The sequence below is a fragment of the Sander lucioperca genome, chromosome 21 (genome assembly GCF_008315115.2).
Source record: "Sander lucioperca isolate FBNREF2018 chromosome 21, SLUC_FBN_1.2, whole genome shotgun sequence".
In the NCBI taxonomy this organism is placed as follows: Eukaryota; Metazoa; Chordata; class Actinopteri; order Perciformes; family Percidae; genus Sander; species Sander lucioperca.
This window is the reverse complement of record NC_050193.1, coordinates 15,050,816-15,077,668: the sequence shown is the minus strand read 5'-3', so window position 1 is coordinate 15,077,668 and position 26,853 is coordinate 15,050,816. Positions and strand designations below refer to the sequence as shown.

Genomic DNA, 26,853 nt, shown 5'->3' with positions numbered 1-26,853 from the left:
CTTGTTCATTTATTTTCAAGGACAATAACCATCCATAAACCAAAAAGCTCTAAATGAGCCATAAAAACTGGTTTTATATCTTGGTCCTTGAACATGTGATTAACAGCTACTTAAATTAAGCAAACCACATTCACAGTTGTAATTCCTGTCAAACCACAAAGTATAGTTATATTCTAGTTTTATAAGTTCAACCTACAGTCATTTTTTTACATATACTGTATATATCAATGATGCTAACATGTTCTCAGATTATCTGTCTTATGTTTGGATGTTTGTTCCAGTAGTTCCTTTCTTACATGCTCTATTTTCAGCAAAACCAGCAAAACCAGTCTGATACTTTTTGCAGTAGCTACACCAAAACTGGTGGGAATAGATCACCTGGTTGAAGTGCACATTCCCATTTAAAACTGCAGTTAATAGTTGCAATCATTTTTCTTTTTCTCCACCCGGACTCCACTGCTGTGACTGATTGGAGTATGGCACGCCACTAGACAGGTGTATTTTGAGGAAACACCCAAATTGTTAGCTTTCTTTAGTCTGTGATGTTCAGAATTTTCCAGAACTTGTTTTGTTGTATTGGGCTGTGATTTGTCTGGGATCCACAGTGACTTTATTAATCTCATTCAAATGTGATTTTTGATTTTCACAAGCAAACAGGTAAGCTCAGCTTACTGTTGAGTACAGTTCATGTCTGAGGTGACCACACATGCATGGATTCATATAATCAATACTTGTGCACTCATATAAACTCTTTAGTATTGGCCTATACACATACTGTATGCAATCATACAATAATGCCCCTTTATTGCCCAACTTTCTTTCTAAGTATACTCCATACTCATGCTATGTTAATCAATGACAGTTGCTTGCCAAATTCATCAAAATGAAATTGAAACATGCATATTTGTTAGATGACAAAACAAGATGCACCTGCACATTTTTAAAATACATGTAACTATGAAGTCATCTAATGATCCATAACTTTCTCATTTCCACGACTGATTTTGTGCCAGCCGTCATAATCAAAAAGCCCCTCTGTTCTCTGGCAAATGTATCAATTGACACACATTTACCTTTGATGACATTTACAAAAAAAGCTTGAGGTCGGACTTCCCGTCAGCAGATGTTACAGTTATGGTTAGCTTCATTCATCAAACATATGCTGTAAGAATAAAGGAATAGTTCAATATTTTTGGAAATACACTTATTTGGTTTCTTTTAGAAAGTTATAAAATATAAAAAATATGAAAAACCAAAGTGTTAAAATGACACTGTGGTAATATGGGGGGTTATGTGCAGAACTATTTCTTGGCCTTTAACTTTCTGACCAAAATAGGCCAACACATTTCCCCCCGTTTGTACTCTTCAGTTTTTGTACGGATTAAACAAATGAAATATAACATGTTAAATATTGAACTTTGGAGGTCCCGGTAGGTGGATTTTGTCCCCTTCAGACAAAGCCAGGCTAGCTGTTTCTATCTGTTTCAAGCCTTTGTGCTAAGCTAAGCTAACTGTCTGCTGGCTCCAACTTCACATACCCATATAGACAGTGGAGAGAATGGTATCACACTTCCAACTCTCAGCCAGAAGACCAACAACTGTATTTCACAAAATGCCAAACTATTCGCTTAAAAGTCGAATCATAGCACCACTATAATTGTTTTATTTTTAAATGCAGGACATGTCAGGAACAAAAAGTAGTCTTGGTGATTTTTCACCTATGAAGTACAGTTTCAGGCCTTTTCCACAGCAGACATTTTGACGTATCATAGAAGGAAAAGCACAGGTGTTACTAATTACAGTAACAATGTCTCTGTTCTGTATAAGTGTCCCAGTAAATCATGATAGTGTAAAGGCTCTTATATACTGGACGCAGCCCAGCTGGCGCGTACAAATGTGACGTCATGGGATCGCCGTGACCATTTATACCCACGCTGGTGCTCACGACACTAGTTGCAGTCTTCTCTTGAACAGAGGTGGCGCTAATGAGCAAAGGCTACCGACGTTGCTCTTTCTACAGACTAGAAGAAGAAGAAAAAGTAAACGACAGAACTGGCTGCAGCATTGCCGTCAATGCTTTGATTTGATTGGATGACCTACTTCGTCGTATCAAGCCTTTCATTCACCATAAAAGAACTCATCTTAAGCCAGTAAATTTACAAGAGAGACTAGCAGTCACTATGAGAGCCCTGGCATCTATAAATCGGACGCGCCGGCAGGATATGACATCATTTTGACGTCACGATGGCGCGCGCCACCTTGGATGCGTCCAGTATAATTCACCTATAACAGTGTAACACTACAATCAATACAGGGACCCTGAAACTGGAGCAGCTAAATGGAATTCAGCCATTAATAATTCACTTACACTTACACCTGTGCTTTTCCTGTGAAATAGGCCTATTAGTAAATCTTTCACGGCCTGAAAGAGAGCGTGAATACACCTCATATTAAAAACTTTTGTAACTTGTTTTGGAAAATGTTATGTAAATAAAGTTCATTATAATTAGCATTTCTGTTATTGCAGCCCTGTCCTATCATCACGTCTTTGTGTTGAGACTGTTCACTATTAGCCAATCTAGAGTCTAATCTCATGCAGACACATTGTCAGTGCTTAATGATCTATTATTTTTCCGTCACCAAACGATTATTGACATCGGTTGTCAAAACACAAGTGAAACTCCAAAAGAGCCTTCTTAAGAGTTGTAACATTTTCATAATAAATGGACGCTTGATGTTGTTATCCGTCTCTGTGTCTACTTACTGTAAATGGTTTACATAGATCCTCTTCTTCTGAAATGCTACATTATCATAGAGAAGTGCCATTTCCTTTTTTCAATGGTTTCAAGCACCAAACTAATACACACGCGCACAGAATATACAGTCTGCACAAACACACAAAATATTTGACCACCATAAAGAGTCATTGTATATAACCTGCAGCATGTCCCTGACATCACTTTCATTTCATCCTTTCATTTCTTTAAAAGTAAAAATTGTAAATATATATATATATATATATATGTATATGTATATATATATATATATATATATATATATATGTATATGTATATGTATATATATATATTTATATATATTTATATATATATATATATATATATATATATATATATATATATATATATGTGTATATACACACACACACACACACACACACACACACACACACTGACATGGCCTTTTGGGTAATTGGGGGAATAATAACAAGTACCAGATACAACCAAGTTGATAGAATGTCTCATGTCTTCTTGAAACTGAGTCAATGCGAAAGGGGGACAACCACAGAGCTGTGGTGTGTCGGCGTGTGTGTGTGTGTGTGTGGGTGTCTATGTATGTGGGTTTGTGTGTATTTATCAAGGGTTAACTTATGACTGAGACTGTTTAGTGGAAAGATTAGAATTACGATATGAACTATAGACGGTAAACCTTCAACTGTGTGTGTGCACTCGCACACAAGTGTGTGTATTCCTGTAAGTCATTCGTTTTGATGGTCCTGAGCAGAGGCGGAGCCAAGATATTTGAGTTAAGTCAAATATATGAGATAACTCATTTTGTATGCAGTAATATGATTAGTAGTAGTGTAATTATAGCAAAAGTATAGGTAGTTAGTAGTGGTATGATAGGAGGCATATTATCAGGTCAGCAGTCATATGAGTCAATCAATTTTATTTGTCACCTGTAATCATATAAGGCAGTGTCCTCATTTAAGATCCTAGTGGCCTGAGGGTAGAAAAGGCTATTACCGGGTGGCTTGGATCATTAATGATTCTCTAGCATTTTCTTGCAGTGCCTTGTGTAAATATCCTTTAGGCAGGGTAGGGCACAGCTTACTGTATGTTCAGCCAAACTAGCCACTCTTTGCAGTGCCTTGGTGCCCTCTTTGGTGCCATATCCGTTCCAGGCAGTGATGTTCCCCATCAGGATACTAGCAATGGTGCAGGAGAAGAATTTGTTCAGTATTTAAGGGAATATAAAGAGTCAGTATGCAGACCCTAGGTCAGACCCTCGATGATGTGGGCACCAAGGTACTTGAAGATGTCCACCCTCTCCACCAAGGACCTTTTGATATTAAGGGGGGCGTAGGTCCTCTTCTGTTTCTTCTCAAAGTCCACTACTATGTCTTCAGTCTTGCTGACATTCATGAGTAGGTTGTTGGCCTGAAACCAGCGAGTCAGGTCCTCTACTTCTTTCAGGTAGGACTTTTCATTGTTGTCAGTGATCAGACCCACCACAGCTGTGTCATCAAGGGAGTACAGCAGGGTGCTTAACACACTGCCCTGGGGTGCTCCGGTGTTTAGGATAAAGGTGGAAGAAGTGTGCCCGCCCACCCTCACCACCTGCGGTCTGCCCAACGATCCACATGCACAGTGAGGTGTTTAATCCTGGAGAGGAAAAGTGTAGAATGAAGTGGCCACAGTGTTGGTATCATTAGACATATAACCCTTCTTGGACGTTATATAAAAGAGGTACAAATGACACAATGTCAATGATATAACATAGGCCTATATAAAAAGGTTTCTAAAACATTGAAACACATGAAAACACAAGATGTGCACCATGGACTGCACTAAAACACTTTGAAGCATCCATCCATCTTCGTCCGCTTATCCGGTCTCGGGTCGCGGATTTGAAGCATGCAAATACAATCTCCATTTCAAAGCCACCCTTTTTTCATTTGTACTCTGAGCCATTGAACATCTGATAGCCATCAGATATCTTGGAAAATCACACATGACACACTGACTTGTAGACAGTCTGGACCAAACATTTTGCCTTTTTCTGTCTTTTTTATTTGGCTAAATATGAGTCGTGGCAGTCTTCCTTAGTCAGTACAAATCACAGATTTGGTTTGACTCCCCTGCCGCAAGCATTTCCACTCCCACAGGATGACAGTTTTCAAACCGTTAAAGGACTAATTAATTAAACTCCGGCCAATTTTTACGTTAATCTTGATCGCTATAACTATGTTAGTACTGTCGATAGCAAATAAAAATGAGCTGAAACGGTCCTAGCAAACTGGAGTTGCTGCAGCTAATTCCCAGAGCTCCCAGTGAGCTAAAATGGCAGTTTTGGGGGCATAACATAAAGAGTGCCTTTGTGCCTCTTAACAGACACAAAATACAATTAAAATGTCTGTGAAACATGGCCCTTACATGACAACAAGATGCGTTTTCAACTCAGACATTGTCTGGGATGAGTGAGTGTGTTCAGCCCGGCTTCGGTGATAATCAACAAGCAGCAGTTCCGTGTGTATTTGTAGCATATATATCCATTTTGTGTGTGAACAATCTGGCGTTGGTGAGTATGAGTCTTGGCAGTGGTGATCTATGTGGTAGTTTCCTTAGCCGTGCTAGCAGGCCCGCCCGGCGGCATCCTTGCTTCTGATTCCTCCCCGCCTTCCTCGCCTGGTGCGGTCGACAACAATACAACTAGTTGATTATCACTGAAGCTGGGCTGAACGCACTCACTCATCCCAGACGGCAGCTAGCAGCTAACAGGGTAGGTGAATTTAAACAATGTCTGAGTTGAAAATGCATCTTGTTGTCATGTAAGGGCCCTGTTTCACAGACATTTTAATTGTATTTTGTATCTGTTAAGAGGCACAAAGGCACTCTTTATGATATGCCCCCAAAACTACCGTTTTTGCTCACTGGGAGCTCTGGGCATTAGCTGCAGAAACTCCAGTTTGCTAGGACCGATTCGGCTTGTTTGTTTTTTTTTTGCTATCGACAGTACTGACATAGTTATAGTGATCAAGATTAACGTAAAAATTGGCCGAAGTTCTCCTTTAAGTAAGCTGCGTGCAAGTTGCTTTTGTTTATTTAGGAGATAATTAATGAAACAGACAAAAAGAGCAAAATATTTAACAATGGTTTGGAATAAAGAGTAAACTGTGTGTGATGACCTGCGGTTTCATGTTGCATGGCTTCGTTACACTTGATAGTCTGTGGGGGATTAAATCCTGAGTAAGTCACAACAAAAGGGCCAGACTTTCTGCTTGTGTGTTTGCATTCACATTTGTGCAGGACAGTAGACAATACAATTTAAAGTATCACGCCAGTTTATTATGTTATCATGCAAACAAACAATGCAGAAGGAGAAGGAAATCAGGATCCTGGCATCACTATTTTGAATTAGCCGGACGTCACATTGGCGGCTGCAAGGAATAAACAAAGGACTAGAAGGACTGCTTTATGGCCCATAAATGTGTACCTGCCTCACTTTTTATACAGCAGGGATTACAGCACTCTGTGGTGAGGAAACACAGACAGGACTGTTAACAATCTAACAATCTTTACAGATTTGCCTTATCTTGAGTGTTTCTGCTGAATGATAGTTTTATGAAAACTTTTCCAAGGAACCTGAAACTCTTGTCCTTTGGTCGTTCACGTTGCACGGACATTCAAACCCCCCCCCCAAAGACCCTAGATGTCAACTCACTATTCCAGAGAAGTCTTTTTAAATGAACCAGCCCACCAATACTTCCCTTTGAGTCATGTTCTTATCTTTCAATATATAATAACTCGTGATTCCAGGAAAAGGACATTGCAGAAATCAAGAAGCAAATATAGTAGGAAAATGGCAGTGGCAGATTAAACTTACAACACACCATTAATTTTTGCCTTAAATCATTTTTTTAATCAAGTTGGTCTTCTGTGCATGTTTTGAAGAAATACAATTTACAAGCCTTCCTGAAACAGCTTTCAAACTTAAAATCTATTGATTGTTCACTTTCCAACGGACCCTGAAGGCAGCACAAAGAACAAAGAGCCAATGAGGATTTTTACAAGCACTGTTGCATCATCTGTTGCCATGCGTCCACAGGGTTGCCCGCAAAAGAGATCACTTTCACTTTCGGGTTCCTAGAAAACGGAGCATTTCTATCACAGTGCGTACTCTGAGCTGGACACAAACCACAATTTAAGACAAACACAAATAGGCTGTTTACCATACATTTACTGCACACACGCACTGTTTGGTATGAAGTCAAACACAAAGCATACACACATACACAAAACAACTTCTAAGTGTAGAATAATGTTCTTACTATTTGTAGATAAATAAGAATGTAAAAGGTATCCATAAGAGACCAAGTGTGTGTTTGGTGTATGCTTATTTAGCTTAAGCCATAACTATAAGATAGTTAGGATCACAGTGGCCTCAAGCAAAGTACATTGAGTAATAATAACAAGTGAAACAGGAGCAGAATGTACCGCTCATACTAGAAGTGATTGTGTTTACTGATTACTGACAATGCAGATAAATGTGCTGTTGACAACATGTTCTCTGCACATACTCCTCCCTCCACTAATCCATGCTTTGCTTCACTTCTTAAACAGTAGCCTCCTTTCCTAGTAAGAGAAGGAGGAAGCAGGAAACTATAACTTAACAGGACTCAAACCCTCATCTCAACAAACTAAAGACCTTTAAACTTTCTATGGGTCAGGTGGTTAGATTTCAGTTTCATTCTGAGAACTGGCTCCTCTTTGACAACACCCTGGATTCAAGCCAATGCATCTAAATCGTAACGATTTTTTGTTTTATCAGGTGGCTAGGTTTCACACTAAACATGGGCAACTTACCAACCAAGCCACTTTGAAACAGAGAATTTGCCTGGTAGCCCTGCAGCTACAGAGCCTCACATTTTGTGTTTTTTTTGAGTTTTTGGAAAGAGCATGTGGCAGCAAGTCTCAAACCAAATGTGAATCTGGGCAGAACTTATTTCAGCAGACATGTTGACGCTGAGTAGATTAACAGCTGTGTGCACAGTAGCATCCGCAAGCAGAAATTTGTAAAAGATTTTTCTATTGAGGGGAAGTTTTTTCGCACAGTATGTATTAATCGCCTGCTGGGCCTGTGACATTGAGGTGGCTTGTGTCTTTAGATTGTAGAAGCAGGGCAGGAGACCAAAGTTGAATGTGGTGGAGGTGACTACTGGCTTTTGCCTTTCACGAGAAGTGTAAACAGTGTGGCAGAATAATGACTGGAAGATCAACATTACGATGGTGCTTGTGCATTGATGCATCTGTATTAACAATTGAATCATGTCATGTATAATTACACATCAGTCACAGGGACATTTTTTTTATGAATAAAGATTATTACTATTACTGTGTATACTTTAAATATATTTGCTGATAACACTTCTGTACTTTTACTCAAGTACTTAAAGGGATAGTTTGGATCTTTTGAAAAGGAAATATGCTTATCTGCTGCCCCCGTCCACAGCAGAACATTGCTTCTCTTCCGTGATGGTACTCCTGTCTGCTTCTCCAAACTGGGGACGTGTCGATCACTTTCTACTGTAGGTAATACAATGAATATGGATAAGTACCTCATACAACCCCACTTCAAAATATCCAAACTATCACTTTAAGGGTTTGAAAGCAGGACTTTAACTTAGTATCTTAGATCTGAATACTTATTTCCTAATACTTATTGCTTTTGTGTTTTAGAACACAAAAGCAAAAATGACCCTTTCGTTGGTGTTAAGGACATTGTGCTTAAAGTTCACACAAGTAATATATATATATATATACATCAGTAGTATATCAGTTGGCAGGGCATTTTTGAAAATGTAAGTAGATGGTACAGACAATATCAAAGACTGGCCAAGTGTGTGTACGTAAGGTGCAAGACAAAAAGATGACAATATTAGATACATTGTTCCTTTCAAAACACATACAGTGTGATTTCTCTCTAAATGCTGATGTCAGCCATGTGGATAAAAACATTCACCCAAACTTACAACACACTCAGTTTGTCTGCTCGTCATGGAACAGGCCCAGAGTTCTTCACCCCGTTTCACTCATCACACACATGGACAACAGTGAGATTCTGATATCGACTAATCAATCAAATGTTAATCTTGGACCTTGGCAGCAGGCCAATGCATTTGTCCGGCATAGTGGGAGCAGCACATTAGTAGGAAATGAGAAGATATAAGACATTTCATCAGAAACTTCATGTTGTAATGGGAAGGCTCCAATTAGACCTCTATTCAGTACAGCTGTCGGACTGGTTTCTCAGAGCCACTCTGGCTTTTCAAGTAAACCTGTTGATTCACTTGCTGCAGCTGTATTACTGTAAATTGTTTCTCTTGCTGAATGACCTTTGTATTTCAACAGAAGGGCCACGACACTTAAGTGAGTTAATTTTTTTAGGAAGATGTCGTGATTTCAGCCCTGAAGATGTGTCCTGCAGCAGAACAATGATTCGATTACAGAGTTGTTTGTGCACTGTTCTGCTGCCCACTTTGTGGAAAGAGCAAGTCGACAACAATAACATGGCATTGTTCTGTCAGAGTACACAGGAAAAGAAGACTCTTCAGTTACTGAAATATGACTGGGGGACGACCGGCAAAATGAGCAAATGAGGGATATATACGTATATGGAATATATATAACGTTTTTTGAGATTTTTCTGAGTGCTTTAGTTATTATTTTCCAGATAGTGACTACTTTGAGTTCTCTGTATGAATTTGCAGTTTACCAACTCTGACCTTAACCCTTGTGTGGTGTTCAGGTCTGTGTTTGCTAAAAGAAAAATGATGCTATTTATTATTTCTTCTAACTCAAACTCATTGGCCTTGGCTCATTTTCTGTGAAGAACTTAAAAAATAACTTATTTTCAATGACCGCACACGGTACACCCCCCCTACACATAACTATTACATATGAGGTGTTCAGGTCTACTGGACCTGAGTGTATTTAATTGTAGGTGCTATGAAACTATGTTGTCTTTCTGCACCTGCTATTCCCACACAAAGTAAAAAAAAATTACATTTCAAGCACTTTCAACTGTTCTGATTAAGTTCTAAGAAATATGCACCAATAATGATCAAAAATCTTGTTTCTATTTTTTTTTTAACCTTTTTTATAATTGAATTTCCTTATTTTCTCACAAAAAACGAAAATGATCATAAATGTGATCTCACAGGGGTAAATGGCTAATATGAACCATAAATGATGTAAATATCATTGGTAATTCAGCTAAAGTAAACATATATTAAGTATTTTTACATAAATTGTTATGGCTGTATTGATTTAAAAGCCTACTCATGTGGTGGGTCCACCAGACCCGGGAACATTGGCTGTGTAACACAAATATGAACACCTTACAAGGGTTAAAGAAAAAATCACTGATCGAGAAGATTTTTAAGAGATGTGAGCAGAGATTTGCCCCCATCAACATTTAATATGCATCGTGGCAGCCTGATGACATGAACATGTTTCCCATCGGGCAGCACTGGAAAATATTGTGGCCTGAGCGATTTTATTGGCTAGCAGTAAATATAAAAATGCTTCAGTTCTTCTCATAAGCACCAGTAATTCATGGAAGACATTGTTCTTTCACATTCAGCAGAATAACCTTTATTACATTTAGATTGCGCACCAGATAACTGTACGAGTTTGACTGCTTTGTGAATATGAAAGTAATACATGTCCCATTGATTATTTTTTTTTTTTACAACCTCCTTACAATAATCACTAAAGATTCACTGAAATGCAGCTTCTCATTTCACAGCAGCTCTACTTCCACTTTCATCCCAAATCAATTGTGTATTTGACAGATGAATACAGGAAGTACTGGATCAAATTCACTGAATTGGAACTTGTCAGGAGCTGCCAAGGCCTGATGGTTCCTGTCTCCCCTCTGACCAACTCCTGTATACAATAACATTCAGAAAGGAGATACTGCCATGGTTACAATGGCACCTGGCTGAGTTTAATATTGTTGGCTGCAGGTCATTGAGACGTTATGGTCTGCTTGCCAAAGAGGCTGGGAAATATGAATAAGTGAATGAGTGTTTGAAGAGCTAAAAAAAAAAAAAAAAAAAAAAGGCAACAATAGCATTGCCTTGTCACAGTATCCAACAAGCATAAACATGATAATCTCCCAGAATACAATATGTCATATCTTCTTCAACAAACTTTCCTAGTCTTGTTTTTAACGCAGCATCATACATAATTATGAAAACCAGTCTCATGAATGTGTTAAATTATTCTTCATTCATTATCTTCAGTTTTTTGTGCTTCTGTGTTCTTTCACTACCACATTTGTGTCATGCCTTCTTGTCATCATAAAAACATATACAGGTTTGTGATAATGAGCCATTCAAAATGAAACTGTAGAACACACACACGAGCGTGCACACGCACGCACGCACGCACGCACGCACACACAAACACACACACACACACACACACACACACACACACAGGTTTGTGGCATTATCTTTGTGGGGATAGTGCATCATTGACATAATGCATTCCCTAGCCCCTTACCCTAACCTTAACCATCACAACTAAATGCCTAACCTTAACCCTTACCCTCACCCTAACCATAACCTAATTCTAACCCTAATCCTACAACCAAGTCTTAACCCTCAAACAGCCCTTTAACCTTGTGGGGTCCAGCATTTTGGCCCCACAAAGCTGTCGGGACCCCACAAGTATACTGGACTCCCGGTTTTTGGACCCCATGAATATAGTTAAACAAGCCCACACTCACACACATACAAACCCAATTTAATTGTTGGTTTAGTGTGCCAGAATACTCCATAACATCTACAGAACCAAAGCTTTACAGCAGGTTTACATGTGTGCTTTGTAATGTTTACTAGATGATAACAGTTAACTATTCACTTTAACAGCCATTCAAGTCTTACCATTGTTGCTGGCCATTAAGGAACAGATTATCAGCAATCGTTATCACAAAATGTACAGTACATACAAATGAAAGTATACAGCAAACTGAAAGCAATAATTTAAGGTACATTATATCATAATTGTCAGATTGTCCTCATATTGAAAGTGGATTCTGCTATGGAGCAAGTGCATGTGAGTACAAATGTAATGTCACCCTTACAGTAACAGCAGTGATTATCTGCTAGACTATAAACAATATGTTCAACTACAGACAATACCGATGGGACAGCATTGAAAACTACCAGGATATAATACAAAATGGGGACTAAAGGTGGACAGTGACACAACATTTACTGTACCAAGAGAACAAAAGGTGTACAACGTGAATGGCAAAAAAACAACATGCACACACTCATTTCCAATCAGCAACCCCCTTAGTCACTTCTGTCAGCTGTGCAAATGTTAGCCACAGTCAAACAAGAAGATAAAGAGATAAGCACTGAAGAAAGTTCCTGTTTTCCACACAAGGAAGTGCAGATTTTCTGAGACAGGAAGTCGCTTTTGACCAGAACACCTTGGGATGTGGGAAGTTTGAATTGACCTGACATAAAGCCATGGTTGAGGACACACCCATACAGGTCCAGTGCATCATCTAATATCTGTCTTTGCTCTCAGGTGTGTACTTTACAAAACACTAGCTGATCTTTTGTGAGCTAAAAATTGCAGGTCGACAAATAAATTAGTACACTGAAACTTCAGATGATCTCTGCAGAGCCCATACTAAAAGTGAAAAACAATAACACCAAAGCATCAGCTCGCTCCTGCAGAAACTTGAGTGCATGTGCCATAACATGTTTCTTCTGCTAATATTCAGCAACCACTGCTGGTAATCAGCAGTCATGCCTCAGATCAAACATGCAAGCTGCTCAGACAGACTCCAACAAAGCTCATATGGTTTAATACAGGACTAAAACAACAAATATAGATTTTTTGCATTATGCTGCATTTTTCATCCATTTGTCATCCATCGATGAGCCCTCCCACACTGTAGGCTCTCATGCTAAATAAAAGAAACAGAAAACCAATACGCTTAAGTTACCAAATTCCCATGTGGCTACAGCAACAAATACCTTTTGAATAACTAAATGCATGTGTGCATAACCGCTGCATTCATACACTCTTATACACTCAATAAGGATCTGTAATTAGGCACAGCAAGGACTATGTTAATCTGCCTATGTTTCAGGCTCTTGTTTCTCTCCCTGTTTCACAGAAATGAAACTCATGGAGTACATTCGCACATACATGCAAATAAACACTGAGTGCGCAACAATAAGCACGCAAGAGACATGCACACATGTTACAAACTGCATTGTACAATATGAGACGATGGTAATTTAGAATATGTCTGCAATGCACGTAAGAACTTCCAGACAGAGGCAGCTGTGGCAGACATCCAGGGGTACTGTGTGTTTCTGATTAAGCAGAGTCAATAAGAGAGCAGTAAACTCAGTCCTCCCTCTCTCCCTCCAGTCTCTCGTCTTACATGAATCACATTTCGCTGCACAGATCTAAATGTATTCCGCATGCTCCAACTTTGCATTGTGCACATACCGTTCAACACACTAGTTAAAAGTAAAAAAAAAAAAGGTTGCTTCGACTTACAATTGCTATATATGTCAGAGGTCACTTTTCACTACTGTTTAACTTATTTTACTATTTATTTAAATTTCTTTTATCATTATTAATACGTACTGTGTGTATATGTTTATACTTATATTGTTTATATCTTTTTATCCTTCTTATATTTGTATGTGTGACATGCTCCAACAACACCATGACAAATTCCTCGTATGTGCAACGTACTTGGCAATAAAGCCCTTTCTGATTCTGATTCTGTCTGTCTGCCTCCCTGCCTGCCTGTCTGTCTCTGCCTCTTTAGGCAATGCCAGCTGTCCTTGGGTCTTAATTTCCTTAACTTTCTGTGTGTGTGTGTGTGTGTGTGTGTGTGTGTGTGTGTGTGTGTGTGTGTGTGTGTGTGCGCGTGCGTGTGCGTGTGTGTGTGTGCAGACATTTGACAAGATTATTATGACGAGGTGATGCAATGCAGGTATATTTAGAATTAACTTATGGCATTAAAAAAACACTGATTAAGTCATGCACAATCGTCTGCCACGCACACACACACACACACACACACACACACACACACACACACACACACACACACACACACACACACACAAGCTCTCTGAATAAAGTTAAAGTGAGATGTGATAAATGTCCAACTGTAATTTTGGCACAAACTGGTTCTACTGTAACTGATATAATTAGAAAGCATCATAAATAGGCGGGAGTTTATGACCGCAGAGTGATTTGACTTCATGTGAAATAGTTGGCACTTATCCTATTTGGAAACAACACACCTCCCTGGCTCAGGTCATGCAATAACCACCATATGCCCACAGCTAAAGAGGAATATGAACTATACTATGATATGTTATCAGCGTCCCATTAATACTACATATAGTGATAAATATATATATATATATATATATATATATATATATATATATATATATATATATATATAAAAAATGGGATTCACATGGGAAGTGTCCTGATGTGGCTTTGGTGTTGAAAGTCAAGTAATGAAATGACTGTTGGAATGTCACAATATGAGCATTTCTTGGCTGAATCACCCCACATGTAAAGGCCCCGTTGGACCTTTTTCTGCAGAAGAGCCTACTATTAACAACAAATGAAGAAGTGCAGCCGCAGAGGCGCTGATTTGGTTTCCCTCGTGGCTCCAGTCAACTGATTTGTTCACTACTTCTTTTTCTTTTTTTTTTTTTTTCTTTTTTTTTTATCAGAAAGATCAAACATTTTTTCTTGTGTGACTTATTTTGAATGCTTTCTGATTATGATCATTATCATAATGGAACTTACCATGTTGGGCAAAGTGCAAAAATGCACCTGATTTTTATCAGGAACATCTGCAAAAGCAGCTTGAACTATCAACTGAGACTGTAATGCCAACACCAGACATGAAAGACATTTAACTTGATATGTCATTTGATTTAAACCGCTCCAGACAGGGCCATCCCACATAATAAACTGAGCACATCCTGTGCTCTTCTGAAATGACTGATGTTTTGACGTATGCATGTTTAATTATAGGCCTACGTATCTGAATGAGAACAAATAATGATTCAACAATTCTTATGAAAAACACACAGATAGAGAGAATGAGAGAGAGAGAGAGAGAGAGAGAGAGAGAGAGAGAGAGAGAGAGAGAGAGAGAGAGAGAGAGAAAGAGCTGACTATACAGCGCCATCATTAAAATCCTCTCATAAAACGCCCAACCTTGTGTATTATGCATTAATCGGATCCGTTACCTGTCTTTCTGTAAACGTCCTACTGTCATGTGGCTTTGCGGTTTTCTCGAAATTCTCCAAATAATAACTGCGTTCAAATGAACTGAAAGAGCATAGGGGCTGCTCTGAGCTCAGTTTCACTTTCGGTTGTGTTTCAGAGAAACCGGCTGCCTGCCGCTAAAGCGATCCTGCTGTTAGGGGAAGCAGACCAAACAGGCGGAGCTAACAGGCCCGGAGCTATAAAGTCAAGGAGTATTACCACGCTAGCACACATATACCAGCGTATGATTTAACGGGTGGGGAATCACAGCCAGCAGGTCGACAGAGTTACTTACGAGCTGTCAAATTGATGGTTACCCTCCATCACTGCGCTGCGTCACGGATTACCTGCTGGACATTAACTGGACTCACTGATCGCGGTTGTTTGCGCAACGGATCTTTAAACAGCCGCTGTCGTTAGAACAAAACGGTAAGACTTCTCGAACTGGAATTATGCTGTAGGCTGCTGTTGGGTGGGTTTGGATTCATGCCTGATTTTTTTTTTTTTTTCCTTGGCCTTGTGCATTGGAAACATAAGGGAGTTAAATGTTAAGCTGTGCCTCTGAGGACTTTTTGGGGAAAGGAAATGGAATGCTGGAGTTTCACTCTTTTCCCTTGTTTGATTCCCATTGTCCAGATTTTAACTGCAGCATGCAGTGGGAACTGTAAAACTTTATGAGGCAACGCAGACAATGAAATACAAAGAGAAACACGTAGGCTAGGCTACTCCACAACTTTTTTTTTTTTCTTCTAAATGATTATACTTTGAATGTGATCCATCTCCATGGCTGTTTGTAATGTGCCTGACATTGAAGCTAAACAGTCCCCAGAATTGCAAAACACATCACCACCTGTTAATCTTTTTTTTTTTTTTTTTTTTGGGGGGGGGGGGCTCAAAGTTCAAAGTTAACTCAAACACAAAGTCATTCACATTGAACGTTTGAACTACGCAGGGAGAAGGATACAGGATAGGCCTATTAATATGACACAGACAATATGTCAGTTGTACCCAGCTGTTGTGTATCATAAGATGTGTATCCCCTCATCCAATCTAACAGGTTGAGACCGTTTATGAAAAAAAAAAAAATAACAACTCAAATACTACTTTCAGTTCGCAATGTATACATTTATTTAGTCATTTTTTTGTATTTGTCATTGGCTTGGAAAATTTTGATTTCAACCAGGTATTTCAGTCATTGAGGCAGAAATGATACAGCATAAATACTGCTATAAGCACTATAACCTTTGTGTGTGTGTGTGTGTGTGTGTGTGTGTGTGTGTGTGTGTGTGTGTGCGTGTGTGTGTGCGTGTGTGTGTGTGTGTGTGTGTGTGTGTGTGTGTGTGTGTGTGTGTGTGTGTGTGTGTGTGAGTGTCTCCAGGCAGTATACAGCTGACTGTATTTTGGCCTAACCGCAGATTCAAGTCATATCAAACATAGTTCCATGGAAACTCAAATGAATATCTAACCTAAACACTGAGACAGTCACTGAATTGTGTATACACCCACACACACACACGTTTCAATATTACAAATCGTTCTCTTTTTAGAGCTCTAGGGTCTTAAATGGTCATTGCCTAAGGGTTGTGTGTTGTTCTTGTGAATGATGAGATTCACCGCCACTGTCCTGATAGTTTTTGTCAGAAAGGTGTAACTCTTAACTGATTTTGGTTTAAAAATGTAATTTGCTTTACTTAGTAATACATTACTGTTTGATAATAACTCTTTCTGTCTTGTCTCGTCTCTCTCAGGATGTCAGTGTGGTGGTTAGAGATGGGAGAGGGTCTGGGGCCTCTCTCCCCTGTAGGATGGTAGCCGACAGCACAGTGGAAGGCCATGACAAGACCAAGTTGTCAAGCTCATCGTCGTCACCGTCGGCATCCTCATCATCGTCCCTGTCTTCACCGCTGGCTAGGCGCGAGCTCGCTCTCAGCTCACAGCGCACCAAGTTGGAGCAGCTTCAGCATCGGGCCGCTCTAGTCCCTTCTGTGTATCTGACCCACTTCCCCACGTTCTCCTGCAAGGAGGACTGCAAGATCATCACAGACACAGCGGCCAAGCTCGAGCGCAGCGCCTTCTACTGGGGTCCTCTGGGAGTGGAGGACGCCCATCGCATGCTGCGGGACGCACCGCTGGGCAGCTTCCTCATCCGCGACAGCCGGCAGAAAGACGTCTTCTTCACGCTGTCCTACCACTGCAAGAGCGGCCCGGTCAGCGTGCGCATTGACTACAAGCGACAAAAGTTCTCACTGGCGGGCAACGAGCGCTCCTTTCCGACACTCTTTGCCCTCTTGGAGCATTACATCAATTCTCCCAAGAAGAGCCTGAGCATTCCGTACAGGAAATGGAAGCCGACGCTGCAGGAGCTGTGCAGGAAGCGCATCATGGAGCTGTGTGGCGGAGTAAGCCGGGTGTCGGAGTTGCCACTCACCCATGTTGTCCAAGACTTCCTGTTGGAATTCCCTTACAAACTATGACCAGCTTGCCGTATAAAGTTTTGATAGTATTATTTTTCATTTCAAGAAGGCAGTTTTTACCAAGTAACAGTAAACAGGAGGAGTGTTTGTTAAAACCTGCCCATCATGTGTTGGATGTTAAGCCTGCATCGCCTTGGTTACACATACAACCGTCTCCCTTTTTTGAGCTAAAAAGCCACAAAATGTTTCACAAGAGACATTATGACCACAGTCAAGTACATGCACTGTTCAATGGGCCCGGGCATGACATTTCAACATACATTACCTCCAGAGATTCAACTTGCACACGGACAGCGCGCCTTCTGGTCATGAGGAAGCATGAAAAGCTGGAAAAAGCTGCATTAAGAGAAATCTACAGCCACAATAGAGCTATTAGAGAGATAAAAGAACGGGTGTGGTCAACTGTGATCACTCTACTAGAAACTGTAGGGTCTGTTGTTGCCCATTTGTGGCCACTAGAGACCCAAACATATTTAAAAGTGGATTGTGGAAAGACTTTAAGGGCATCAACAGAGTGGACTTGTGGGAGGGTACGGGCAGTGGTACCAGTCGAATTGACTTTTGTAGCAGACTTTAATACTCTAATGTTGTTAAATGTTTACATCACACGCGAATGTTTGCCAGCACTGATGGCTCAAATACCACTTGATGTCTTTTTTAAAATCTGCACCCAGATGAAATATTGTAGAAGATGTCAGAGGGTGTTGGGGTCACGAGGTCTGGTGCTAAGTTGTACTGTATGTGGAGGCACATCGCCTCTTACTCAACCATCTCTGCCAGGCAGATAATAAGTTTGTCGGTAAGACTTTACTTGAAGGTATATACATAAGAGTGTCATGACACTGTCATGACACATGAACCCTAACCGTAACTCTAACCCTAACCATAACTTGTCAAGACAAAAACCCAATGACACTTATGACAGAAGCGTTATGTCATAAAGGTTTATGACTTGTTTATGTTTATGACATGTTCATGACCTTGTCATGTCACTCTTATGTAGATACCTTCAAGTAAAGTGTAACCAGTTTGTCTTTACTGAATCAGATATACAAGAATATTTTTTATATTTTTTATTTGCTATTATATTTGAAATAAAAGTTATTTAAACCAACCTTGCTCGATTTTCAGTTACTTTTTGACTGTGGTATTTCTCTTCCCCAACTCATGTCATGTGCGGGGACAGGTAGGAGCTAGCAGGGGTGGAGAAAGAGGGAGAGACAAACACACACAGTCATACATACTTTGTCCTCGCTGTGTTACAGACAATAGGACAGACAGACAGACAGACAGGAAGTGTGACTCGGTAGTGTACAGTATTCACCACAGTGAATCATCTGTGTAGGTGAAAGTGACAGGTGGGTGGGGTCCCATTGGTAGTAAATGGACTGTTACGCTTAGACACACACACACACACACTTACCAGAAACGGGCAGAGGTGACGTGTGATTGTGTCTATTTGTGTGTGTGTGTGTGTGTGTGTGTGTGTGTGTGTGTGTGTGTGTGTGTGTGTGTGTGTGTAGTACATTTAACCTAATAAGGGCCCAATGCAGATTCAAATTTCCTCAGGAGGAAGTGGGAAATTTTGGGGGGGGTTAGTGGTTTGACAGAGACATGTTAGATCAAGGTCACGGTTAAAGTTACAGTTTGCGTTTCATTTTAGAGTTAGGATAAACATTTTCTATGTAGCACATATTTAAATACTATAAATAATACAAGAAAGCAGGTGGAAAGACATACAAGATGTCAAAATACTTTGTACACAGTGTACAGGAAAGCCCTTCTAATCTAGTGCACGAAGAAGAGATTCCAAAGATGACTTTCAAACAAGGAATGCCATTGTTCACTACACACTGGCTGTAATGTCCTTTCTTCAATGGAGGCAACACTGATTCAGGTGGGTGTACTTGCTTTAAATGTATGACTCACCTGTTTGACAAACATACTGTATGCACGATATATTTGCAATCACATTGGAGCAAAGCCCAGCTGAATGCTCCTCTTGAGACTATAGTCTTTAGAAATGATGCTTAAACTGGTGGGACCGGCATGTGGCACAAATCAGAGGCAGGGTGTAAACAGGAACCCTACACACTTTTTACACATTCTTACACAGAGCCGTTGCGTTTATCCAAACTGTTGTAAAGTTGCAGCAGAAATTGATGTAACTTTCTTCTTGTCGGAATCACAAGTTTAAAAGTTCAACTGTTACAAATTTCATTGTGTTTTCATGTCATTGTTGCGGAACACTTAATTCCTGACACACACGGGAAGAAAGTCTTTTCCCAAAAAATAATGTCCTAAAATTGTCACCTTGCATACTTTACTGCCCCACTGCTATTCACAGGGTTGATTTAGTTATATTGAAAGCCAAGTTTGTATTAGTAAAAGGTAAAAAAAACACAGTCACGTCAATGTTAAAAATAGAACATGTTTTACAGAACATGTGGGTGCAGTAAGCTAGATGTATCTTTAGAAAGCATAATCATTTGCTTAAAGTTTGCCATTTCATGACGTTTGTGAGAGTATGTCACTTTTTTTTAGACAATGTAGTGTACAGTTATAATTTCTAACTTGAGGTTGTAACCCTTCCTCATACCTAACCAGAACTCCAACGCTAAAACCAAACCTTACCATAAGGCTTTGTGATCTTTTTTCGGGGATTTTTGTTTGATCCTCTTGGGTCTAGACAATGTAGCCACACACACATATCTCTCTCTCTCTCTCTCTCTCTCTCTCTCTCTCTCTCTCTCTCTCTCTCTCTCTCTCTCTCTCCTCTCTCTCTCTCTCTCTCTCTCTCTCTCTCCTCTCTCTCTCTCTCTCTCTCTCTCTCTCTCTCTCTCTCTCTCTCTCTCTCTCTCTCTCTCTCTCTCTCTCTCTCTCTCGTCAGTGAGATACACACTGCGATTGCAATATCTTAATTTTTTTATAGGCGTGCTTGTTTTCAATCCTCATTTTTTTTAAGCTTTACCTCGAAAATGAGATCATTGGTTTAAGCACAAATTGTGGGGGGGCGAGTGAATCATATGTAGCAGTTTCATTCATAGCTTCTCAGTTTTCAGGACATTCCCGACTACTATTTTGAGAAGTGAAAGGTGAAGTGAGGTGTTCTGTGATTGTATGCTTATCAGCTGATTTCTGTGGAGTCCTCTGCTTGGAGTTTTCTGTCCTTTATACACACACACACACATATACACACACATATACACACACATATATACACACATATATACACACACACACACACACACACACACACACACACACACACACACACACACACACACACACACACACACACACACACACACACACACACACACACACACACAAACAATTGAAATTATATATAGTTATCCTAGCTTCACTGATCTTGTATGTTCTTGGCTTTCCTATGACCAAACAAATTCCTGACTTAGTCACCAGGTTCCGTGGTTTCTTCAGGCTTTTCTATTGATTTTTTTTACCCACCAATTCTTGTTAGTGGGATATCTCAGAATTCCCAGTATGATGACATCTGATATACAGGAAACTTAGTGGAAATGTTGGTCATCAGATTAGAAGAAAGAGTTTCAACACTTCATCAACAAAAGACATAGAACGTCCAAAGAATTTAATGTACTGTACATGTACATGTATTAACACAATAAAACAGACAAGCTTTAACTAAATCCAGTGTGGATGTGTAATGTAGTAGTTCTTCAAACAGCAGCTAGACCATGGCTCCAAGAATTCCCCAACTTCTATACTCAAACTTTCTCACAGCAACGATGGTGTTGGAGAGTTAGATGACAAGATTGCTACCAATCACCAGGTTGGCTTAGCTTAGCATGAAGTCTGGAAACAGAGGGAAACAGCTAGCCTGGCTCTGTCCAAAGGTAACAAAATCTGCATAAAAGCACCTCCAACGCTTACTTATTAACATGGTATGTCTCATTTATTTAATCCATATAAAAACAAATTGTAAAATAGACAGGCTGTACTTTTACGAGGGGTTGTACTTACTTCGTACTTCGTGGCTTGGTGCAGTAACTTTCTATTCTCGTTGTCTTGTGACGACAAGATTCCAGGAAGGTTTTGTTACTTTTTTACAGAGTTAGCTGCCCCCCAACCCCCATTTCCAGTCTTTGTGGTAAACTGAGCAAATGTTTTGCCGGTTGGTATAACCTTTGGCATAGAGGCCTTTAAATATATGTTAGGTGAGGGTTTAATATGTGGTGGTTGGATCATTTTTAATGAGAAGAAACTGAGCATTTTTTGATCAACGGGAAGGCATGACCCTACCCTGCCTCTGATTGGTTTACCCTGTTATACTTACCCTAACCAATCTCACTTCTCATGCCATAACCTAACCTACCCAACCAACCCAACCAACGAAGGCAACTAGTTCTAGCAAATCAGAGGCAAAGTAGGGCAGATCATGCCTTTGCTGTCCTAAGAAAAAGCCTACTGTTCACCCCGCTCACAACACAACTAACCAATCAGAAGCTAGGAAGAGTTAACTCTGAGGACACCACAGAGGGGGATGTACAGGTTATTGATCTTTGGTTAACAGCTAATACTCAGAACTGGCATACATAAAGTGCCATCTAGTTTTAAACTCGGGGGCGTGCAGATTTGAACAGTACAACTGCACACCTTCAAATCTGTCCAAGATCTCTACAGTCAAAACTTTTATTGAAAGCTGTGATCGTGGTTTAATACAGAGAAACACACACACACGCACATGTTAGTATCGTTGCAGTACCAGGAACCCATTCAAATGTTTACGCACACATAACCAGACTTCCCTGAAGAGAGGAACCGCGATAAAAGCAACACATACAGACCACAAGATGGCTGAGGAGATGACTGAGGGCTCCTGCAGCAGCCACAGTAACACATCACAAAGGTAGAAAGTGTAAAGGCAATGCCATCTCACACACACACACACACACACACACACACACACACACACACACGGAACTGCAGTGTATGGTGGATCTTTACAGCTTTTAAAGCCATGAAACACAATCAGTGGAAGCCTTCACACACTCACACACACTCCATGTCATATAGTATACACGGGTGTGTATGTGTTCCTGGGGTTGGCAGTTCTTTTCTAATATTTCCTGTGGTTTTCTTGCTCAATCACTAAGGAGAACCTCCTCTGCTGTTACTACTGTGAAGAAGACGAAGACGGGGAAAAAACATGAGCAAGAGAGCAGTGGAAAAAAACAACACCCAGCTGCCTGCAAACGCAACAACAGCCATGCAGCGGCCTCACTGTTGTTAAGTAGAATAATTTATTGCAGTTCTTTATTTATTCTCTGTTTCAGTTCATTAACAATAATTACAGGTTTAAAAGCAAAAAGCATTTACAGAGCATACAAATATTACATACTACAATCAGAGACAATAATGGAAGCTTCACGTCATGTTTCGATAGAAGTTGCCAACGGTTACAGGCGACATGCCGTCATGTTGTCTTCAAACATGCCGTCATGTTCCTTCAAACCATCAGAAACTGCTCTCAGCACACCAGTGGTCACCACTATCATTCTTCTGCTATTTACAGTAGCAAGATGGAAGGAGACCGACTCAAAAAGAAAAGTATTGCTCTGAATGTCACCTTCATAAACGTTTTGATGACTGTACCGAGTTAAAAAAAGAAAAAGAAGATCAGCATTAAGTCTTTAGCTGTAAGATAACGGCATAGAAAAGAGCACGAAAGCAAAGGCGAAAGAGAAAAGAGGAAGAAGTTAATAAAAGGACTAAAAAGGATGCGGCGATAGAGTATGTTCTAAAGAATCGGTGACACTGCTTCTGCTCCTAAGATTTACATATCAAGTCTTTAATTAAGGAAAAAAAAAAATACACTGATCCCATTCAAAACAATCAAATAACACCAGAGATAAGTTGTTTGTTACATTCATCTCTCCCCTCACTGGTTAGCTCTTTAGATTATTGCAGTAGTAAAGCTTTATTCAGCTGGTTAGAGGAGGAGGGGTTAGCCCCTCTACACTGACCTTAAAACACCATCTGAAGAAATGAATGTTGGTTTTCCACGAGTGCTTTTGTTTCTTTGGGACCACGGTTTGCGCTAGAGCTGGGCAATATATCAATATTATATCAATATCGTGATATGAGACTAGATATCGTCTTAGATTTTGGATATCGTAATATGGCATAAGTGTTGTCTTTTCCTGGTTTTAAAGGCTGCATTACAGTAAAGTGATGGACTTTTCTGAACTTCCCAGAGAGCTGTAACTGTTCTATTATTTGCCTTTACCCACTTAGTCATTATATCCACATTGCTGATGATTATTTATCAAAAATCTCATTGTGTAAATATTTAGTGAAAGCATCAATAGTCAAAACTAGAATATCGTTGCGGAATCGATATCGGTATTTGGTCAAAAATATCATGATATTTGATTTTCTCCATATCGCCCAGCCCTAGTTTGCGCCCACTTTGAGATGACAATGCAACTTTGCAACACTGTGCTTTAGGGTTTTTTTGGGGTGGTAACATCCAAATTACACTCCTGCTCGTCTTTCCTGGAGAATGGGTATTATATGGTTTACCAATATTATTTGAATTCTTTTTCCCCGCATCGTTCTCAGCATCGTGTGTTGACAGACAGTTTATCAAATTATAGACAGGATGTTCCCAACAGCAATCGGAGTTTTCAGAGCACGTTTTGGTGCGTTCCAGTTGAACTGGGAAGTCAAAGTTTCTGAGTTCCCAGTCGGACATGGCAATTGGAACGCCCCCCCCCTGAAAGTCTGGATTTCCCACTCGGAAAGTCTGGAGAACCCCCGACATCACAAGTCAACATGGCTGCTCCGAGCATCAGCAGTAGCGAAAGCTGTATCAATGTACTGTTTGTTAGCACTTCTGTCTTATTTGTGTCTCATTAAATCAGTCGTGGACACGTTACTGTCCATCTTCTATCTGTGGAAATGTTGCTATGGCATTTGTACATGCAAAATACAGCATAATGAATTGTTATCAACCCGTTAAATATAATGGTTTTACGAGTCGTTACTAGAACACAAATCAATTCGGGTGTGACGTCATTCCCAGTTCCAAACTCCGACCTCCGAGGTAACTGGAACGCAGCATATCTATTGAAGCCCGTTCCCAGAAACAATGGAGAGTAAAACTGAGCTCAGGTCAGTGGCTGAGGGGCAACCAGCAGATACATTCAACGCAGTGCTGTTGTGGCAGAGTGCGGAACTAAAAACGCAGATGTTATTTCAAACGTTGTCTCATGACTCTTTGAAGTCGGCACGTCTAACATCCCTGATATCTATTAAACTGTATCCCTCTATGAGGCTGTCAGAATTTCATTTAACCAAGCAAATTAACTTTTTTTTTATATTCCTAAATACATCAAATGATACTCAGCTTTTCAATGAGTAAAATAGCAGTTCACCTGTGTTGCTACAGACAGAAACTCTTTATGTAGAGAATGAATGACAGCCTGCATGGACTCAGTGAATTATTTACTATTAATCAGTGAACTGCTGTCCATTATGTATAACTAGTGTAGGTCAGGTTGCTGATTGGTGAATCGCCTCTCTGAATGAACACACATCTATCTAATCCCTGCACGCTATGATCTACAGTATGGATATGGGAAGGAAGTTAGTGATCTAGAATGGAAGTTGAAAATAAAAGCAAATCCAACGAGGTCAAGGTTTGTTAAATACTGTTGCATATCGGGGAAGAAATGCTTTGTTACACTGCACTCAAGCAACCCGTACAAAACTGTCAGCCCAAGAGATTAATATGAACTATGATGGAAACCAACTGCTGGCTGTGATGACAAGCAAAGAGCTGCTTTCACACACCTCACATTCCAAGATGTAGGAATCAAAATGTTTACTAGCAGGGCACAACAGCTACAACGTCACGTTAACATCAAATTATCGTTTACAGTATGAGACCTGCTCCCTCCTTGCTCAAGATGCTGCAGATGATGTAATACATTTTCTATAATAGACACCAGTTAGTAAATGAATGGATCATTACTTTACACCTGGAAGAATAACAACTAAACATGTAGCGCACACACACACACACACACAAAATCAAACCCATTGGCAGTTCTAGGTGGCAGTAACTGCTAACGTCTTGACATGCAGCGGTTAAAAGGCAAGTGCAGCTGACTCTGTGTAGACTGTATGTATAGTGTGTGTGTGTTTAGCGTAGAAGTGACCACAACCACCACAAAACATTGGCGGTGAACACAAAAACAGAGCAGGTCTTTTTTAAAGTGGATAAAGAGCTCACGACAGCAGCATGTGGCGTAATGTGTGTGTTTCTTTGAGCTGACAAACAATCGATCAGAATGAGTAAAAAACGTTGCTGGTTGCGCGCCTTTGCACACGCTCGCTTAAAACACAACCGGATATACTCAAGTGCACAGAAACCCAAATGTGCTTCAAGCCTTCCTCGAGTTCGACCAGTGTCTCTATTAAAAAAAAAAAAAAAAAAAAAAAAAAAGTCTTCCATCATGTGAAACACAAATTTTGAGATGCCTCCAAAATCCTATCCTTATCTACAGGTCTCAACATAAAAATATTCTGCAGTCAAGCTGGATAGATTAACTATCACACTTCACTGTCCTCTTAGAGACAAGTCTAAATGCATGACCATGATTGAGTGTGTGTTGCTTAATCCAGTTCAGGCGAGTCTTGTGTGTCAGTGTGCATCTCTGTATCTTCTGTGTTCTCTACATACTCTGAGTCGTCTCTTTCTTGCAGCTCTGCAGCCGAGAGTTGGTCTATATTCACCTCTAGAGGTGTGTCTTCACCTTCTGGCTTATCTACTCCCTCTGGTTCCTCGTCAGTGGGGGTGACCAACTCCGCTGTCGTGGTTTCCTCTTTTACCGTCGCATCTGTCTCCGTCTCATCCATCGGCGACCCCTCTTCCTCTTGCTGCCCCTCCTCTTCTCTTTGCTCTTCTTTCCTATCCCCCTCTTCCTCCTCCTCCTCCTCCGCGATGGAGGCGTCTGGTCTCTGGAGGGAGTGCGCTGCGGGAATGTGGCTGGCACAGGGGTGCAGGTGTGGTGAGCCTGCTGGGGGCAGCAGCGTGAGCGACTCCACGCTGAGTGTCTCTGCGTTGTTGTCTGTAAGGAGGGAGATGTTAGGCTGGGACGCCGGGGTGAGGCTTGGGGCCAGGGCCGGAGCCGTGACTGGGGCCGAGGGAGTAGAGGCGACAAGCATTACTTCTCCACCTACTCCTTCCCCTTCTCCGCCAGAGGCGGAGGGTGGGGTGTGGTCCAAAAACGTACCATCAT

The 26,853-nt window shown here is 40.4% G+C and overlaps 2 protein-coding genes and 2 long non-coding RNA genes across 8 annotated transcripts in view; 2 read left to right on the top strand and 2 right to left on the bottom strand.

Moving 5' to 3' along the window:
• Positions 1–1,192: 1,192 nt before the first annotated feature.
• Positions 1,193–23,634, bottom strand: LOC116065387. Its single transcript, XR_004108719.2, has 3 exons — positions 23,568–23,634; positions 4,766–4,776; positions 1,193–1,203 (listed from the first exon to the last, which is right to left on the bottom strand). It is a non-coding gene; the product is annotated as an uncharacterized LOC116065387 (long non-coding RNA).
• Positions 15,286–17,813, top strand: socs1a (suppressor of cytokine signaling 1a). The gene is made up of 2 exons (XM_031320865.2): positions 15,286–15,518; positions 16,838–17,813. Exon 2 carries the CDS (start codon positions 16,895–16,897, stop codon positions 17,561–17,563), a length of 669 nt encoding a protein of 222 aa, XP_031176725.1. The 5' UTR covers positions 15,286–15,518; positions 16,838–16,894; the 3' UTR covers positions 17,564–17,813.
• LOC116065391 lies at positions 23,082–24,140 on the top strand. Its single transcript, XR_004108722.2, has 2 exons — positions 23,082–23,638; positions 24,006–24,140. It is a non-coding gene; the product is annotated as an uncharacterized LOC116065391 (long non-coding RNA).
• The window catches only part of clec16a (C-type lectin domain containing 16A), a 46,347-nt gene continuing 43,366 nt past the window's right edge, over positions 23,873–26,853 (bottom strand). For all 5 annotated transcript variants that reach the window (XM_035996606.1, XM_035996604.1, XM_031320851.2 and 2 more), the window contains one exon: positions 23,873–26,853. In XM_035996606.1, coding sequence (XP_035852499.1) covers positions 26,228–26,853 — 626 coding nt within the window. In that variant the 3' untranslated portion in view covers positions 23,873–26,227.

Excerpts from the sequence above, each read along its gene's own strand:
- socs1a (XM_031320865.2), top strand. The coding sequence starts at position 16,895 with ATGGTAGCCGACAGCACAGTGGAAGGCCATGACAAGACCAAGTTGTCA.